The 18,521-nt window shown below is 40.1% G+C and overlaps 1 protein-coding gene across 2 annotated transcripts in view; it reads left to right on the plus strand.

Annotated features, from left to right (window-relative positions):
- Positions 1-18,521, plus strand: part of NOX4 (NADPH oxidase 4) — a 149,390-nt gene that overhangs the window by 49,658 nt on the left and 81,211 nt on the right. For both annotated transcript variants that reach the window (XM_089508261.1, XM_089508262.1), the window contains exons 9-11: positions 8,069-8,291; positions 11,462-11,629; positions 13,524-13,586. In XM_089508261.1, coding sequence (XP_089364387.1) covers positions 8,069-8,291; positions 11,462-11,629; positions 13,524-13,586 — 454 coding nt within the window. The remainder of the gene's footprint in view (positions 1-8,068; positions 8,292-11,461; positions 11,630-13,523; positions 13,587-18,521) is intronic.

Genomic DNA, 18,521 nt, shown 5'->3' on the forward strand with positions numbered 1-18,521 from the left:
CAGCCTCTATAGCTGGGTTCTTTCACTATCCAGGAACTTGTGAACTAATCTATTTCTCATAGCCATTGTTTTCATTTCAAGACCAGCTTGGTACCACCCTTTTGGGATCAGTGGATGTTTCTCTCTATCATCAACTTCAGCTTCAATGGCAGACACTTCATTGGTCAATTAATGGTCAATGAATGTTCAACTTCAGTGGCAGAAATCTGGCCTGTGGAGTTGTTGGGGTGTGGGCATGAGTGGGCTGAACTGTGGCAGAATGAGCTGGAAGTCCACTACTGCTCTTGAAAAATTGTTAATTTTTGATGTTAAAAAGTACACTGTCCAATCTATTTAAAAGGTGAATTGCTCTCCTGGAAGTTTCTGGGGTATGCAGACCATGTTTCTTTTTGCAAGAAAAAATATAGTTTGAGTTAGAAAGGATTGGGGGTGCCAAAACATCTGTGAACCATGTGTGACATCAAGTCTACACCTGGCTAGCTCCTGTTTCAGAACATCCAGGGCCAGGATGCCTTGAGGAGCAGATAATCTCTGAAGATTCTGGATCCTAAGGGAGAGAGCGGCAGAATCCCCTCCTGAAGGCTCTGGGAACCCAGTTCTTGGATCAGAGGATGAGTTAGGGCCACCTTCCAGCCTGAGAAAATAGTTGAAGTATGACTGAGGGTGATGGTGACTCAAAGCAGTGCCTATCTGCAAGGGCGCATGCTCCCCTATGAGGACAGTGGCAAGGGGAGAAAGAGATACCCCCTCATGTTTGTGAACCAGAGATTATTTGAGCTTCCCTGTGTTGCTTATTTATTATAGAATTACTGTCACATCCAGTTTGGCTTTTATTGATATTGTTATGAGTTGACTTTGGCATAAGAGAGGTGGAATGCACATATGGACAGAACTGAAGTTACTTGCATTCTTTGGTTTGTACTAAGCTGTTCTTGTCTGGGTAACTTTCAATATCCATTACAGTTATAGGGCATTGCTGGCTTCAGTTTCATGTGCCCATGTTGATGTTTTTAATTGGCTTGTGTTTGACCAGTTAGTTCTGTCACAGTGCTATGACTGACGTTATGACATCATGCGTGCTTGTAAACAGAGGCTTGTGCAGCATAAATCTGCACACATATAATTAATTACATGGCGGTTGCACAACACAATTCTTCTGAATACTAATATTTTGAAATTGCTTGCATATCTGCTAATTTGCTTGTGTATGGTCCCATTGCACAATGAGGAATGCCCAGTGGCATTTTCTTCAGTACCACTGAAGAGTTATGCACCATTAAGCCATTTATGCACCACTGAAGTATGAGCACCTGTATGACTAGAATCCTGGTAGTTACTCACAATCAGTTGCTGAATGATAAGTCAACATGTACGTCAATGCAGTGGCTTCAATAGCTCTGCTCTAGTTGGGGTTAACAGTAGGATTCTGGCCCATGTTAAATAGTTAGACTTGTGGAACTCTATGTAGGCAGTGATGAAGTGAATATGTCTGCTGCACAATAGCCAAAAAAGTACAGTCAGTACTTCATATCTACAGATTTTTTATCCATGGATTCAAGCATACACAGCTTGAAAATATTTTTAAAATATACAAATTCCCAAAAGCAAACATTGATTTTGCTATTTTATATAAGAGACACCATTTCACTATGCCATTGTATTTAATGGGGCTTGTACATCCACAGATTTTAGTATCCACAGGGGGTAATGGACTCAAACACCAGCGGATACTAGGGGCACGGTATACCAATATATGGAGCAGAACTTACATAGGTGTAAGTTACAAAGAGAATAGCAGCGGTAGACCAGGGTTCAAATGCACTCTCAACCATGGAAATGCACTGGGTGACTTCAAGAAATTCACATTCACTCAGCCCAAGAGGAAGGCAATGGCAAACCTTCTCTCAATGCATCTTGCCAAGAAAATCCTACAGTGGGGTCTCTGTAAATCAGAACTGACAGAAAGGCACATTACAGCAAATGTGACCAACAGGATTCCAAACAGTTTCCAGGTTGCCACAACCATTTGAATGAAAAGGTTTATTGGCAAGGACAAAGAAAAAAGAAAGTGATGCTGAGTGAAGGGAACAAAAGTAACCCATAGAGCACTCAAACATATATATATATAGACAAGGGGATTCAGATAAGGGAACAAGGATAATAAGAGGTACAGAGAACAAAACATATAGAATCATCGAATCATACAGTTGGAAGAGACCACAAAGGCCATCTAGCCCAACTCCCCTGCCACGCAGGAACTCACAATCAAAGCACCCCCAACAGATGGTCATTCAGCCTCTGTTTAAAGACTTCCAAAGGAGAGTCCACCACACTCCAAGGGGGTATGTTCCACTGTGAACATCTCTTACTGTTAGGAAGTTCTTCCTTATGTTGAGGTGGAATCTCTTTTTTTGTAGCTTGCATCCATAGATCCGTGTCCTATTCTCTGGAGCAGGAAAAAACAAGCTTGCTTCATCCTCAGTATGACATCCCTTCAAATATTTAAACAAGGCTATCGTATTACCTCTTATCCTTCTCTACTCCAGGCTAAACATACCTAGCTCTACAAGTCTCTCATAGGGCATGGTTTTAAGACCCTTAACCATTTTGGTCACCCTTCTCTGGACATGCTCAAGCTTCTCAACATCCTTTTTGAATTGTGGTGCCCAGAACTGGACACAATATTCCAGATGAGGCCTGACCAAGGCAGAATAGAGCTGCACTATTACTTCCCTTGATCTAGACACTATACTTCCATTGATGCAGCCTAGGATTGCATTGGCCTTTTTAGCTGCCACATTACACTGTTGACTCACGTTCAATTTGTGGTCTACTAGGACTCCTAGATCCATTTCACAGGTGCCTCCCATCCTATATGTATGCATTTTTTTTTCTTAAGTGCAGTACTTTACATTTCTCTGTGTTGAAATTCATTTTGCTAGCTTTGACCCAGCTTTCTAATCTATTAGGGTCATTGTGATTCTGTCCTCTGGATTCTGTCCTCTGGGGTATTAGCTACTCCTCCTAATTTGGTGCCATCTGCAAATTTGATAAGCATGCTCCCTATTCTTTCATCCAAGTCACTGATAAAGATGTTGAATTGCCCTGGGCCCACGACAGAACCCTGTTGCACCCCATTGGTAACTTCTCTCCAAGATATGAGGAAAGATTGGAAGATTCAGGAGTATTCAGCCTGGTGAAGAGAAGATTTGACGGGTGATATGATTTCACTCTTTAAACATCCAAAGGGCTGTCAGAGAGAGGAGGGTGTGGGTTTTTTGTTTGCTGACCTAGAAGGTAGGACTGTGTGAAATGGTGTTAAGTTACAGGAAGGGAAATTTTGACTTAACATTAGGAGCATGTTGATGGTAAGAGTGGTTCAGCAATGGAACTAGTAACTTAGGTCCAAAACATACTGCAGAAATAATCAAGGTGGAGACTGCTTTAACTGCCCTGGTTAAATACATTGTCATGGCGTGTCCGAAGTATGACAGCTTCAGTTTTGTCATTTTGGCTTCCAGGGAGATTTCTGGCTTGATCTGCTCTAGGACCCCCTTGTTTGTCTATCTACAGTACCTTATTATTATTTTTCTGAAACATTATGCCAACCATAAACATTAACAAAATGAGGGGAGTATTCACTGTCTTCATAATATAGCTCTGCTCTCAGGTTGCTTAGGCTGACGGCTGAATTACTAGACTGAGGGCTTAAGCTGTGGAGGAAGGTACGTGTGGAAATAATAATAATTTAAAAATCCAAGTAATTACAGCAAAAGACTCAATGCTCTTAATTTCATCTCATGCTGAATTCACACTGCAGAAATAATCCAGTTTGACACCACATAATTGCCATGTCTCAATGCTGTGGAATTCTAGGAATTGTAGTTTGTTGTAGCACCAGAGCTCACTGACGGAGAAGGCTAAATGTCTCACAGAACTACAGTTCCCGTAATTCCTTGGTATTGCACCATGGCAGTTAAAGTGGTATCAAATTGGATTATTTCTGCAGTGCAAATGCGGACTCAGAATTCTTTTGCTTTCCTCCCATTTTGTCTTTTATAGCAGGCTCATTAACATGTACAATCTGGGAATAGCTCATGGACTTCAAAATAACTGGATTAATGAAACAGCATACTTTATTTGGCTTTGTTCTCTGGGGTAGGTATCCTCAATCTACTAGAACTGGTGGGGGGAGGGGTAGCAGTTCAGAACATTTAAAGAATGCTAGATTGGGGATGGGCTGCTCTAGTAATTTTGGGTGGATTTTTTCAAATTGGAAGTAGCACTAAAGTCTGTGGTACACATTGTATTCTTACATGGGAAGCACACATAGAGGTTTCAGTATTGGCTCTTGCTGTTAGTTGCATTGATACTGCAATGGGGTGAAATCACTGTGAAAACATTAAGATGCTTTCAGTGTCTTACAATAATCACTGCAAAATCCTCCATGTATTTGGGACAGCATGTTTCTGGAAACAGCTTTCTTATTTGTTTATTAATTAAAACATTTCTCTCCCCATATTATGGGTTCTCTTGATCTACACATAAGATCAATTTAAACAATTAAAAACAATTAAAAACAGTAAAATAATGTGAATGGAGCAAAAGCAAATAAGACAATTTAACAAAACAAGCTGGAACAGCTTAAAACCATTCACATTTACAGATGCTGATGAAATTAGCTTACAGAGGACTTAATAAAAAACTGATGTTTTCACTTGGTGTCAGAAAGAAGCCAGTATTAATACCAATCACACCTTCACATTTGCCAGTTTAGGACTGGGAGAAGGCCTTGTGTTTACTGTCCCATAGTAGTAACATAACACTAATATTGTTTTTATTAAAATGGATTTTTCTAGTTTGTTTAAGGCTGCTGAAACCATCAAGTTAGTGCCACATGGGTGTAAAATGTGTTGCCTATGATAGAGGGGGAAATATGCATGATGTAGAGAAAGTAGGTATAGCTTCCAATTATATCCCAGTTTGGCAGCGATAGTCTTGATTAACCCACTTTTGCTGCTGCCTTAAAATGTCCAAGTTTCTCTCTTCTCTCCCTTCATCCTCCACGTATGCAAACTGAGCTCAAAGTGTAAAAGTAGTTTGCACTCAATTAACTTAATAAAAAGGAGAATATTATTATTATTATTATTATTATGCTTTATTTATACAGCACTGTAGATTTGTACAACGCTGTACATACAAACAATAAAATAGTTAAGAATAAGAGTAAACCTGCTCATGGCATACAATCTAAGAAATAATAGCATAATACATATAAATAATACATAACAATACAGGAAAGGGTTCAATAAAACAGGCAACAAATTAAAAATGTGGAATAGCAAATAATAGTCACGCAGTGCCTGGGAACGCTTCTCTGAACAGGCTGGTCTTCAACTCAGTTTTGAACTAGTTAAAGAAGTGATTGGCCCGTGAGGCTCGTGGGGGAAGGAGGTTCCAGGAGTGAGGGGCAGCAAGTGAAAAGGGACGAATCTGGGACGGGGCAGAGAAAATCCTGGGTTGAGACAGCCGACCTTGACTACCAGAACGGAGGGCCTGAGTGGGAAAGTGAGGAGAAAGAAGGTCTGATAAATAAGGAGGGGCCAGCCCATGGAGGGCTTTAAAAGTCAACAACAGGAGCTTATACTGAATACAAAAAGGGAGGGGGAATCGAATCATAGAATCGTAGAGTTGGAAGAGACTACAAGGGCCATCCAGTCCAACCCCCTGTCATGCAGGAAATCATGTGAAGGGATGACAGCAAAGGAGATATATGGTCAGAGCAGTGGGCGGATGTAATAATGCATGCAGTTGAATGCTGGACAGAAATTAAAGGACAGAGGTGAGAAAGAGGAAGCCCAGCCAGAAGGATGTTACAGAAATCAAGCCATGATACCACTCGGGCATGGACCAGAATCTTGGCAGTAGAGGCAGAGAGAAATGGTTGGATTTTGGCAATATTGTATAAAAAGAATCTACATGCCTTAGCTGTGGTCTGGATCTGGGGATACATGACAGAGAAGAATCAAAAATAAAACCAAGACTACTTCCCAGCAGATTCAGTCAAAAGCAAATTGCTACAGCCTTTCCTAGCTTATGTTCATCAACATTGATAATTTTTGCCATCTTGATGACACCCTGAGGTGCTTGGCCACATTCGTCTTGGTTTTACAGTCAGCCCTTCCTATACACAGATTCAAGCATACACGGTTTGAAAATGTTCAAAAAAAGTATAAATTTCAAATATCAAACCTTGATTTTCCATTTTTTATAAAGGACACCATTTTGCTATGTCATTGTGTTTCATGGGACTTGAGCATACACAGATTTTGTTATACACGGGAGATCTTGGAACCAAACCCCAGCGTATAACAAGGGTCCACTGTATAGTTGAAATGTTGGAGAGTATAAGTAGACAGGGAAAGGTTTTCATCCCTCTAATAAAAGTAGAACCCAGAGGGGTCAGCCCATGGATGCTGAATGGTGGGAGCTTTGGGACAAAGGAAGCATGACTTCACAGAATGTATCATTAGAATGTGGAACCCCTTGCCATGTGGTGTAATGATAGTTGCCAACTTGGATTGCTTTAAAAGAGGACTAGATAAATTCATGGAAGACAGGGCTATCAGTTTGAACATATGTGTCCTCCTATATCAAGAGCAGGATGCCTCACATTTTTGGTTGTTGAGTGACATGAGAAGGGAACAGCTGCTGCACTCATGTGTTGCTGGTGGGTTTTGCATAGACATTTGGTTGGACAGAATGTGAACAGAATATTGGACTAGTTAAGCCCTTGGTTTGATCAAACCTTAATCTTCTTATCTTTTTACAGTATTGGTGAAGCTGGAATTAACCACAGCATGAGTTACTATGTCATATTGCCTAAACCTGTCTTTTTCACCTTTTCTTTACCAGAAAGCCGCTTTAAATATATTTTGTTGCTACACACAGATTTAACTCAAGATTTATAACCATAACAACAACAACAACATGCCGGAACTATTAACAGTAACACTATCCATGTAACCTTCCATCAGAGGAAGGGAAGGAAGGAAGACTTTTCTTTTGCTTCTTTCTGCTAGTTTGTGGCTAGAGCACATTGAACATGCAAGCCCAGCCAGGCAGCCAACCAGCCCTTGCCTTGGTTCCTGTCATGTGGCCCCTCCACTGCATGGAGAAGATGGCTCTGAGCAGCTTTCAAGTTTTCACGGACTCCCTGTGAGGACATCACAGCCCCCTGGCGGGATCTCTGGACCACAGGTTAAAAACCACTGGCTTAAAAAATACCTCTGTTAAGAATGTGGCCCTTAGCAACTGCGATTTCCTAGTGATTTGGTGCTTGAGTGAATATGGAAAGCCTTTAAAACAACATATTAAATTGAAAGGGCTGTTATTTCCTTACAAAGTAACCATAGCCACACAATGTAGGCAACTAATGAGCTGACCACAGACACAGATTGTTCTGATGAAAAATTGCATAGGCTGTGAAACTTGGAAAAAGTATAACTTACCCTTGACCTGCCTAATTGATTCTCACATACAGGAATTAAATTGATGTTGTTTAAGTGTGTATTTTTCTGAAACCAAATAAAGAAAGCTTGGGATAATCAAGAGTGGATTTGGGGGAAAGCTTGTGAGCTCTGTTCACTTTTGACCCTCAAAACAAAACCCTGGACATAATTTTAAATGTATGTAATTTGCATCAGGCTAAGATTAGTAGATCTGGAAGTTCTTTTAAACATAAAGTAGATCTAGCAACCACAAGCGTTCCCACCACTGCCTCATGTTTGAAGGATGGGATAACAATGTATTTAAATAATATAGAAATAAAATATGCAAAAAACTATGATCTTTGGGACAGGAACATGGTGCAATGGGAATGGAATGTCTCAGAGATCCAGAAGGCACAGTAGCTGCTTAATAAATAGAACTTGCGGTGATTAAAATGTGCATTTTGAACAATTTATTGCTCATCAAATCTTCCTCAGGTGTGGAATGTGCAAGGCTTTTCTTTTTCTGTTTCATTTTAAAGTTCCTTTTGCTTTGTTTTTGTTTTTAATTTCTACAGGGGAGTTCTGAAATACCAAACTAATGTAAAGGAGCATCCCCCAGGATGCTTTAACCCTAACACGACAAATCAAGAAGGAAGTCAGTTTGCTGGTGATTTTGAGAAGTCACTCCCTGAAAATGCTGCACAACCTTTCCTACACCATCTGGTGGAACTGGAACCTCTTCTCAAAAGCAGCTTTGTTTGTATAGAGGAACCTAAATTTCAAGCCCATTTCCCTGAGGTTTGTATGAATATCTTATTTTGCATTGTGCTCAGGTTGGTGCATTGAAGTCTTTTCTAAGAAGATATTGTTTGGACTATACCATTGCTCAAAAGTTGGGAGCCCAGTCAACCCAAAGGTGACAAGTGGCACCTCTAAACTGATATGGATAAACTGATAAATAGTTCCATAGCCTAAAGAGATAGGAGTGGGGAACTGTGCCTGTTTCAGTGTAGTGGAGTCTCTTTCTCTTGATGTCTTCCAAAAGAGGCTGGGCAGCTACCTTCTGGAGATGATCTAGCTGGAGTTTCTGCACTGAGATGGGGCTTGACTTGATGACCTATGAGAGACCCCCTTTAGCTCTATGACTCTCTCTCATTCTCTCTCTCTCTCTCTCTCTTTGTTGTTATGTGCCATCAATTCATTTCCAACTTTTAGCATCACAAACCTATGATGGGGTTTGCTTGACAAGATTTATTCTGAAGGGGTTTTCCATTGCCATTCTCAGAGGCTGAGAGAGTGGGACTTATTCATGGCCACGCATTGGATTTTATGGTCAGGGGATTCAAACCCTGGTCTCCAAAGTCATCGTTCAGCACTAACCAGTACATGCTCTCTCCCCCCCCCCTCTCTCTCTCTCTCTCTCTCTCTCTCTCTCTATATATATATATATATATATTGCACATTACATACGTGAACACAACAATAACATTAGGCTTTACCCCCTTTTAAAAAGAGGGGCAGAAAAAGAGGGTAAAAAGGCATACTACATGAAGTCACTTTGTGAGTAACATATCCAAAAATCACTTAAAATACCAGAATGCATACAAATCTGTCAAATGACCATGTTGCCATTTTGAAAGGCACACTGTTGCCAATTATTACATTACTTTTAAAAAGTGGTAAGAGCAGTAATTTCATTACATTAACACAGCAGCAATAACAATATTACAAATCATGTTATTTTTAATGTGTTTCTTCCAAGCTCTGGGCTGTGCACCAAGGAGATAGAGGGGCATAGGATCCGTACTACTAGAATCTTCCCTTAGGGCCCAATAAGTGGATTTAAACAACACTTTATTCAGAAAAATTCAAAAATTCAACTTTATGCAAAGTCTGGCATACTAACCATGAGTCTGATCAGCAAACGGGGAACTAAATAAAGCTGATATAACATACAGTGACAATAATGTACAGTCAGCCCTATGTATCCACAGATTCGTTATCCACCAATTCAAGGATCCACAGCTTGAAAATATTTTTAAAATATATAAATTCGATAAAGTAAATGTCGATTTTGCCATTTTATATAAAGGATATCATTTTACTACAACACTGTATATAATGGGATTTGAGAATCCACAGATTTTGATATCCACGAGGGGTCCTAGAAGCAAATCCCAGTGGATACAAAGGGCCCATTGTGTATCATTGCTGATCAATAACGAGCACATTTTGTTTTCAAAGTGTGCATGTAAAACTTGTTCCTTTCAATACACTGGTATTACATCTAGTATTACTATCAACGGAATACATCAAGATGTCTGAGAGGTTGGAATAGCCTTAACTTGCTTAAGTTAAGTGGAAATTCCTAAGCTCTTACAACATTTTCTATGGCTAAGGAAACTTTTCCTACAGCATGGCTTCATGACCTTTCTTCCCCACTATATGTAGTACCAATTTAAATTTAAAACAAGAGTAAACAGTCTAAGGGCTTGTCTATACATAAGTATTATACAAATTGCTATTGGTTTTCACACGTTCACATTGATGCTCAATTATCTTCAATTTTTTTGTGCAAATTTGCATCTATTTGCCCTATGGACAGGCAGCCAGAAAAAGCCACATATTCCTTTGAATCATGTGTGGCTGGATTAATGTCTATTTGATTGGAATGAGGAGTATCTTAATCATGTAGAAAAGCCCTAAAACATCTTAAGCAGTTAGAATATTAAACAATTTAACAGTTAAACCAAGTTAAAACAGTTGAAAAAATATACAGATTTGGCCCCTCAAATCATTAGAATTTAAAGGCTCTGGTATAAAGCCATCTTTTAACCTTCTGCCAGACAGTAGCCAGTATTGATACTAGTACAAAAGGAACACATTCTACAGCTGGGACACTACTAGAGAGAAAGCCCTTTCCCATATCCACACACAGTGCATTGCTCCAAAGTTTAAGTAGTGAAGGGCGTGTTGCCTGGAACACATAGTTCTGTCTTCCAACAAAGCCTTCCATTGCTGCCCTTTTTACACCATCTAGACTCTATTTCCTAAGATGCTTCCCTAACTCTGCCTAAAGGTAGTGCTGGCCCTATGCAGTTTAGTGGGCCCAAGTTCATTCAAGTGGTGACTTTTGTTAATGGGTGTGGGTTTTGCATATTGATTTTGTTGGAGAATGTGAGTGACAATGGTGTAACTCATAAGCTGAGTAATCAGTACTCACAGCAGAAGGTAAACAGCAAACAGTCCCACACCAACACCCCCACCTATGTAGAACCTAGCACAGAAATGAGCAGACATAGGGGCTGTACAAACAGCCCATTCAGGCACAACTCTGTGCCGCCCCTGGAAGTGCTGGGTTGGGGATGCAGCAGTAGCTGCATGCCACACCCCCAACCCAGTGCAAATAGAAGCAGTGAAACGTGACTCCTTTGTATCCTGGAAAGGATGTTATAAGGGCCACGGCGCAGCCATATGATGCCCCTCATGTGCAGCGTTGTTTGGACTCTGCGCATGATGGACATCATCATGACACACACTGTCCGAATGGGTGTGTGCTAAGATGGCGCCTGGAGCGTGTGGCAGGGTTTCTGAGCATGTAAACGCTCAGCCCTCATGCACAAAGTGCCAGCTGTCTTCTTTGTAAAAACAAATGGAATAGGTTTGTAAATACTAAAGGTTTCATAACATAACATGATGAGCTTTGTGACATGCTCTTCAAACATGGAGAGGAGAGAGAGAAAATTGCAAACTACAAAATGGAGGACAGACAAACTCAGATTAACTGCAGACTAATGAATGAAGGAAAGAAGGGCGAGAGAATGGTTAAGACAGCACCCAGGAAATGAATAAATGCTATGTCTCTTAAAGAGACATGCAAATTAGCAGCTGCTCAGTAAAGGCATGCTAAAATTACTGAGGTTTTAACAGTAAAACATTTCTTCTCTCTCTCTCCTCCCTTTTTTCAGACTTGGCTTTGGATCTCTGGCCCATTGTGTTTATATTGTGCAGAAAGACTCTACCGTTACATTTGTAGTAGCAATAAACCTGTCACAATAACTGCAGCAATCAGCCATCCCTGTGATGTCCTTGAGGTACGAATGATGAAAGAGGACTTCAAAGCCAGACCTGGACAGGTGAGTTAACAGTTGGATGATATTCCAATGACTACAAATCAAGAGAAATGGGAAGTTGCTCATAGGGGTGAAAAGCTAATTGGCTAGGTTTGAATTTCCTACTGAAAATGGGAGGATGATATCTAAGACCTTTCTCTGTGCAGAGAATTTTGCATTTCCTGAGTTTGGCAATGGAATGAAACATGTCATGCCTTGAAAATCCATATGTTTCTGAGGCTTAATGTGCATTTCTATGGAAAATTGTGTACAAAAGCATACACACATTTGTAAAATATACTCTTTTTGGTTTGGATTATAATTGACTGAGTTTTACCTTTACAGCACCTGAACGTTTTTCCAGATATTGGAGTTTATCAGACAAGGGGAATTGGAAGTATAATCCGATGGCAATCTGAATGCAATCATGGGGTTTAACATATTCGGGCAATGGGAAGTCAGTCCGAGCACAATCATGTGGTTTCACGTTATTGCATGATAGACTGCCACATGCAAATTCGGGCAATGGGATGCTATTTTCGGGCAATGGGGAGCCAGTTCAAACACAATGTGTATTCATGTAATTGCGTGAAACTAGCGACTTTAAGTGAATGTGTTCTGGCCCACTTTCTTTTTATTCGAATTTAAGAGAAATTTCTCTCGTTTGATAAACTCCTTAGACAGTACGGAGACTTCTTGAGCAATTCAATGTTTTCTGCCCAGTAGAGGAGCTTGTGGCTTCACAAGGGATTAAAACAACCTGTATTCTATTACTACTGCTAATGGAGTTTAAATTTCATTGTCCTTTGTCTCAGTCCCCACATGCCCAAGAGAGATGTGGCCTCAGCCTGCATTAAGAGCCCTCCAACCCATCTGAACTACAGTAGGGACAACATCTATACAAAATGTAGGCCTGTGATTCTAACACAGTCACACATTTTTTCCCTGTATGATTTTTAAAAAAACATCTTTTGCCTAATGAAGAAAGCAGTGGAGCTTCAAAAGCTTGCATGATGTTTTTTGGGCTTTTTGGCTAGCCAATAAAGGTATTACTTCTTTGTGGACTTTGGATTTTGTTTTAATCAGCATAGCCAACAGTGAGGGATTGTAGGAGTTGTACTCCAAAAACATTTGGAGGGTTGCAGTTTCAGCCCTTTATGGCATCCTGGTGGTGACTTCCCAGAATGCCATTCAAGGAATTATTTTTAACAATAGATATTTGATCCCTTTAAGTGGAGATATCCAAACACGAATTAAGGAACATGTGAGACACTACAGGCTGGGTCAGCTAGAAAAATCAGCAGTAGCAGAACATGTTATAAACCATCCTGGGCATAAAATGCTGTTTGAAAAAATTGAAATTCTGGGCCATACCAACAACTATCAGGTCAGAATGTACAAGGAAATCATTGAAATCTATAAACACCTGGACAACTTCAACAGGAAAGAAGAAATGCTTAAAGTAAACAAAGTTTGGCTACCAGTCCTGAAAAACACACACAAAAAAGACGCAGAAAATGTAAATGGAAACCACCCAGATATCCCCAGGCCTTGCCAGTCAACAGCAGAACAATGCAGAAGAATACAGAGATTAACATACAAATTGCTTCCCCTCAACCAACAGTATACAGTATACCCCACTGTCTTCCATGCCAGCATTCTCTGAAGATGCCAGCCACAACTACTAGCAACACATCAGGAAAAATTTCTAGAACACGGTGTCATAGCCCAAAAAACCCACAAAAAACTATGGATGCCAGGTGTGAAAGCCTTTGATTTCACACCTAGGATTGAACCTGGGGGTTGGGGAAGGAGGAAAGTGTCCAATCTGAAAATGCTCAAAATTAAGACTAGCACCAAAAAGAGGCTTCTTTTTCATCATTTGTTCCTTCTCTTTCCCCTGCCCTGGTTCTTTCAGTATGTCATTCTGCACTGTCCCAGTGTGTCATCTTTGGAAAGTCATCCCTTTACTCTAACACTGGTAAGGAAATTGTTTTATTGTGGTTTGGTTTTTTGGGTGGGTTGTGTTTGTATTTTTGTTTTCTGTTCAGATCTGATTAATGAACATTCCCCTCTTTTCCTGGAGGGCTCAAGCTTATTGGTTTATTTTTGTACCCAGTCATAAATAGTAATGATATAATACCATCATATTGTATCATGTCTAGTCCTCCAAATATTTTAGATTGTAACTTCCACAGTGACCTTCTTCTGGCTTTGCTGGTTAGGGCTTTGGATTGCTGAAATCCAAAACATCCAAAGGGCTAAAGTTTCTCCATTTCAGAGTTATCTTATTGTGCAACACACCAGTCTTATAAGGTAGGTCAGTATTGCTTCTGTATTAAAAAGAGGTGAGTCTAAGAGAGGTTGTGTCTGCTGCAAGCTCTCATGGTATCCTTAAGGAAGCATTCACTAACATAGTGCCCTTCAGATATTTTAGACTACAGCTACCATCCCATCTGACCATTGCTGGGGTCTTCCAAGAAAAATCATAGATTTCAGGAACATTTCTCAGTGCTCTAAATAATGTTGTCTGATTTAACACATTTGGTTTAAATGTTATATTCAAACACCCAAAGCTTTGTGTGGAATTATTTTATTGGAATATTTGTAATGATATAAAGAGAACAGCAGAGCTAGCTGTAATGGTTTGAATGCTGGACTAATATTCTGGGAGAAGGGTTTCCTGCTCAGCCATGGAAACCCAGTGGGTGAGTCGTACTCTCAGCCTCAGAGGAAGGCAATGGCATGTTAGGGATGATGGGAGTTGCAGCTCTTCTCCTGGCTTTCACTCGCACCCCCCTGGTCAGCAGAAGAACAACCAGTTTGGCCAGTAGCTCTGAGAATTGGCTGAAGATGTCTTCCAATCTTCTCTGGAGTCTGCTGGTTCTTGTTCTGCTCTCAAGACACCAGTCAACACAGTAGTCTTCTATAAAAGATCTACTTTTATTCTAATATATACACTATGCACAAAACAAATTCACTGCTCACAAAATCCACACTACTATACTTCTCAATACCCACACTACTATACTCCTCAATACCCTCAAAAAGTATTGCCATACATTATTGCTTATATAGACATTTGTCTCTCTATTCATTATACAGTTGCCACCTCCTGGGCGTGTACATACATTATGATTGACACATCATACTTGGTTCAATCTTTACCTCACATTGCATCATACATTACTGTCCACTCAATGACTTTCAGGTGATATCAATTTGCACCTTTTCACTTTGTCCTTGCCACATGTGTCCTTGGCTTTTAGGACCTTCTAATTACATTATATGCAACACCTATGTGCCATTTCAATTGCTTTTGCTGTGTCATGTTACTTTCAAATACATTCATATACATATTATATTTCTTGTGACTATATATCCCATGTTGCTTTTTCCTGACAAGGCAAACCTCCTCTGAATACATTCTGATTAGAAAACCCTGTGATTGGCTTGTCTTACTTTTACCATATGTTAGAAGTTACCTGAAGAAATACAACAAGGGGAAAGCTTATACTTATGCTGTAATTAACAAAAAAATAAAATAAAATAACACTATTTTTAGGACACATGTCTAAAGATAGCTATATCTGACATATCTTTTTTAATTAGATGGTTCCCTGCCCTCAAGCTTACAATCTAAAAAGACATGGCACAAAAGGGGAAGGCAATGGTGGTGGGGAAGGGGATGACTTAATTATGCTTAGTTATCAAAGAAAGGACTTAATTACAAAGTGCTTTGTTAAACTAGTTAATTATTAGGGTTTTGGGGGTTTTTTTGCAACTTATTACTTTTGAGCGTTGCTTCTGAATCATTTACATTCTCTCTCCAAAGCTGGCTAGTTATTTTTCGAGTGCAACCAACTGCATTGCGGTAGTAGTCCCAAGATGGAATGTTTGAAAAAGCTCATAAATGTGTCGATGTGATGGTAATGTGTATTTTTTATATTTATGGTGAGCCTTGGAGAGTCATAATTGCACAGCAACACCTGCTACTTTTGAGACAATATTAGTTGTTGTTTTGTTTTTAAATGACACTACTGTGATGCTTGAAACTTTAAAAAAGTCTGCTCTTCTCTGTCCAGCTTCAGCAGTGGTCTATAACTTTTGCGTACTGTATTTTTCTAGGTCATTATTCTGCCTGGAGCTGCTCCTTTGCCAAGAGAATATGGTTTCTCTCCTTGTCCCTGTGTCACTATAATGGTAGACTTAGTTCTGTGCTAATGGAGGATATAGACAGAATCCTAATACTGTCATTTTCTTTTTCTGTGTTATTCTTCTATGACCTACTTTTGTAAGATTTAGCAGGGCTTAGACTAACTCTGGCCATTCTTTTGCATATTAGCATTGTATTATTATTTTCCCCCTTCCTTTTTATTATTTGATTGTAAATGATTAAAGGCACACAACAACAACAACAACAACAACACGACACTAACAGTATTCCAATCGTGGTCTATGGACCATTTTTGCAGGTCTTGCCATATCTCCTACTTGCACTACTCTTTTCTATGATGGGCCTTAATTTCTCTTTGCCATCATCACCAGTGACACCATTGACAATATTTTTAAAACAACGTGTGTGGACAGCCCATGACTTACTTCCAAGCTGAATGTGCTCCTGGAAGACTCCAAGAAGTGCAGCTCAGGTTAAAAATAGGGTGCATGCATTTATTCTTCCTTGGTTATAGGGGAAATAGAAGAAGTTGCAGTGACAAATTCGGGAGTGTGGTAATGTTGTAGAAGTGGAGCGCATCCTTCTGGTGGGTCTGGAGTGTGTGTGTTTGTGTTTGTGTCTGTATCAATACAGCATCCCACCCCTGGAGTGTGCCCACTTTGTCTTAAAATAAGATAGCTTCCTGTATTTCACATCTACATATGTGGCTAAAATAAATAAGATGCTATTGATATGGTGAATACTTATATAAATTGTTTCTTAAAGTATCACTGAAATGTAAGTACATCTGTATAAAAAGTATAACAATAAATTAAGTATAGGTGTAAGGCTTCTCCTCTGGGATCTGCTTGGTCCTGTCACTTCGGATAGGTCTCCCACCCCTTCTATCTGTGTTGGAAGGAAGAATTCCACCAGTGCAAATTAGAGCTCTTCTTTCAGTCCAAATATCCATCATGGGGATTGGGATGACAACAGGGAGCAAAGGGCTAAATTCCACTTACTATTTTGTAGTTGTCATTTGCTGTCTAGTTGACTTTGATTTATGAGAGACCTCCAAGATTGCACTTGTAATGTGGTTTTCCTCTTAGAATCATAGAATCGTAGAGTTGGAAGAGACCAAGGGCCATCCAGTCCAACCCCCTGCCATGCAGGAAATCACAATCAAAGCATCCCCGACAGATGGCCATCCAGCCTCTGTTTGAAGACCTCTAAGGAAGAAGACTCCACTACACTTCGAGGGAGTTTGTTCCACTGTCGAACAGCCCTTACCGTCAGGAAGTTCCTCCTAATGTTGAGCTGGAATCTCTTTTCCTGTAGCTTGCATCCATTGCTCCGGGTCCTAGTCTCTGGAGCAGCAGAAAACAAGCTTGCTCCCTCCGCAGTATGACATCCCTTCAAATATTTAAACAGGGCTATCATATCACCTCTTAACCTTCTCTTCTCCAGGCTAAACATCCCCAGCTCCCTAAGTCGTTCCTCATAGGGCATGGTTTCCAGACCTTTCATCATTTTAGTCGCTCTCCTTTGGACACGCTCCAATTTCTCAATGTCCTTTTTTAATTGTGGCGCCCAAAACTGGACACAATATTCCAGGTGGGGCCTGACCAAAGCAGAATAGTGGCACTATTACTTCCCTGGATCTAGACACTATACTTCTATTGATGCAGCCTAAAATCGCATTGGCCTTGTTAGCTGCCGCATTGCACTGTTGACTCATGTTCAACTTGTGGTCTACTTGGACTCCTAGATCCCTTTCACACGTAGTTTCATTCAGCCAGGTGTCCCCCATCCTATATCTGTGCTTTTCATTTTTCCGCCCTAAGTGCAATACCTTACATTTCTCCATGTTGAATTCATTTTGTTAGCTTTGGCCCAGTTTTCTAGTCTGTTCAGGTCATTTTGAATCTTGATCCTGTCCTCTGGAGTATTAGCTACTCTTCCTAATTTGGTGTCATCTTTAAATTTGATAAGTATTCCCCCAATTTTGTCCTCCAAGTCATTGATAAAGATGTTGAATAGCACTGGGCCCAGGACAGAGCCCTGTGGGACCCCACTGGTCACTTCTCTCCAGGACGAAAAGGAGCCATTTTTGAGCACCCTTTGCCTTCAGTCGGTCAACCAATTTCAAATCCATGTAACAGTTGCCTTGTCTAGCCCACATTTTACAAGCTTGTTTGCAAGAATATCCTGGGGAACTTTGTCAAAGGCCTTACTGAAATCAAGATATACTACATCCACAGCATTCCCTTCATCTAACAAGCTGGTAATTTTATCCAAGAAAGAGATAAGGTTTGTCTGGCATGACTTCTTTTCCTACTGCCTTCAACATTAGCAAGCATTACTGTCTTTTTCACTGAGTCACATCATCTCATGAGATGTCCAAAGTACAAAGGGCTGTATTTAGTCTTGAAAGTTCAGGCTTGATTTGCTCGAGGACCCATTTATTTGCCTTTTTAGCAGTCCATGGTATCCACATTGATCCTCTTCCTGTCAGCTTTCTTCATTTCCCAGCTTACACAAATAGACATAGGAATCAAAAATGTTGTGACATGGATGATTCTGACTTTGGTATTTAATGATATGTTTTTACACTTAAGGATTTTCTCTTACCATTATCAGGATCCTGATTTAGATCAGAGTCTATACCTGCTGTTTACATTTTAAAAAGCTATTAGTGCATTTGTTAATTGTGTAAACGACATTTTGTTTCATTCTTACTTTCATTCTTTTTACATTCTT

The sequence above is a fragment of the Sceloporus occidentalis genome, unplaced genomic scaffold (genome assembly GCF_023333645.1).
Source record: "Sceloporus occidentalis isolate IW3139 unplaced genomic scaffold, rSceOcc1.0.p SCAF_2, whole genome shotgun sequence".
NCBI lineage: Eukaryota > Metazoa > Chordata > Lepidosauria > Squamata > Phrynosomatidae > Sceloporus > Sceloporus occidentalis.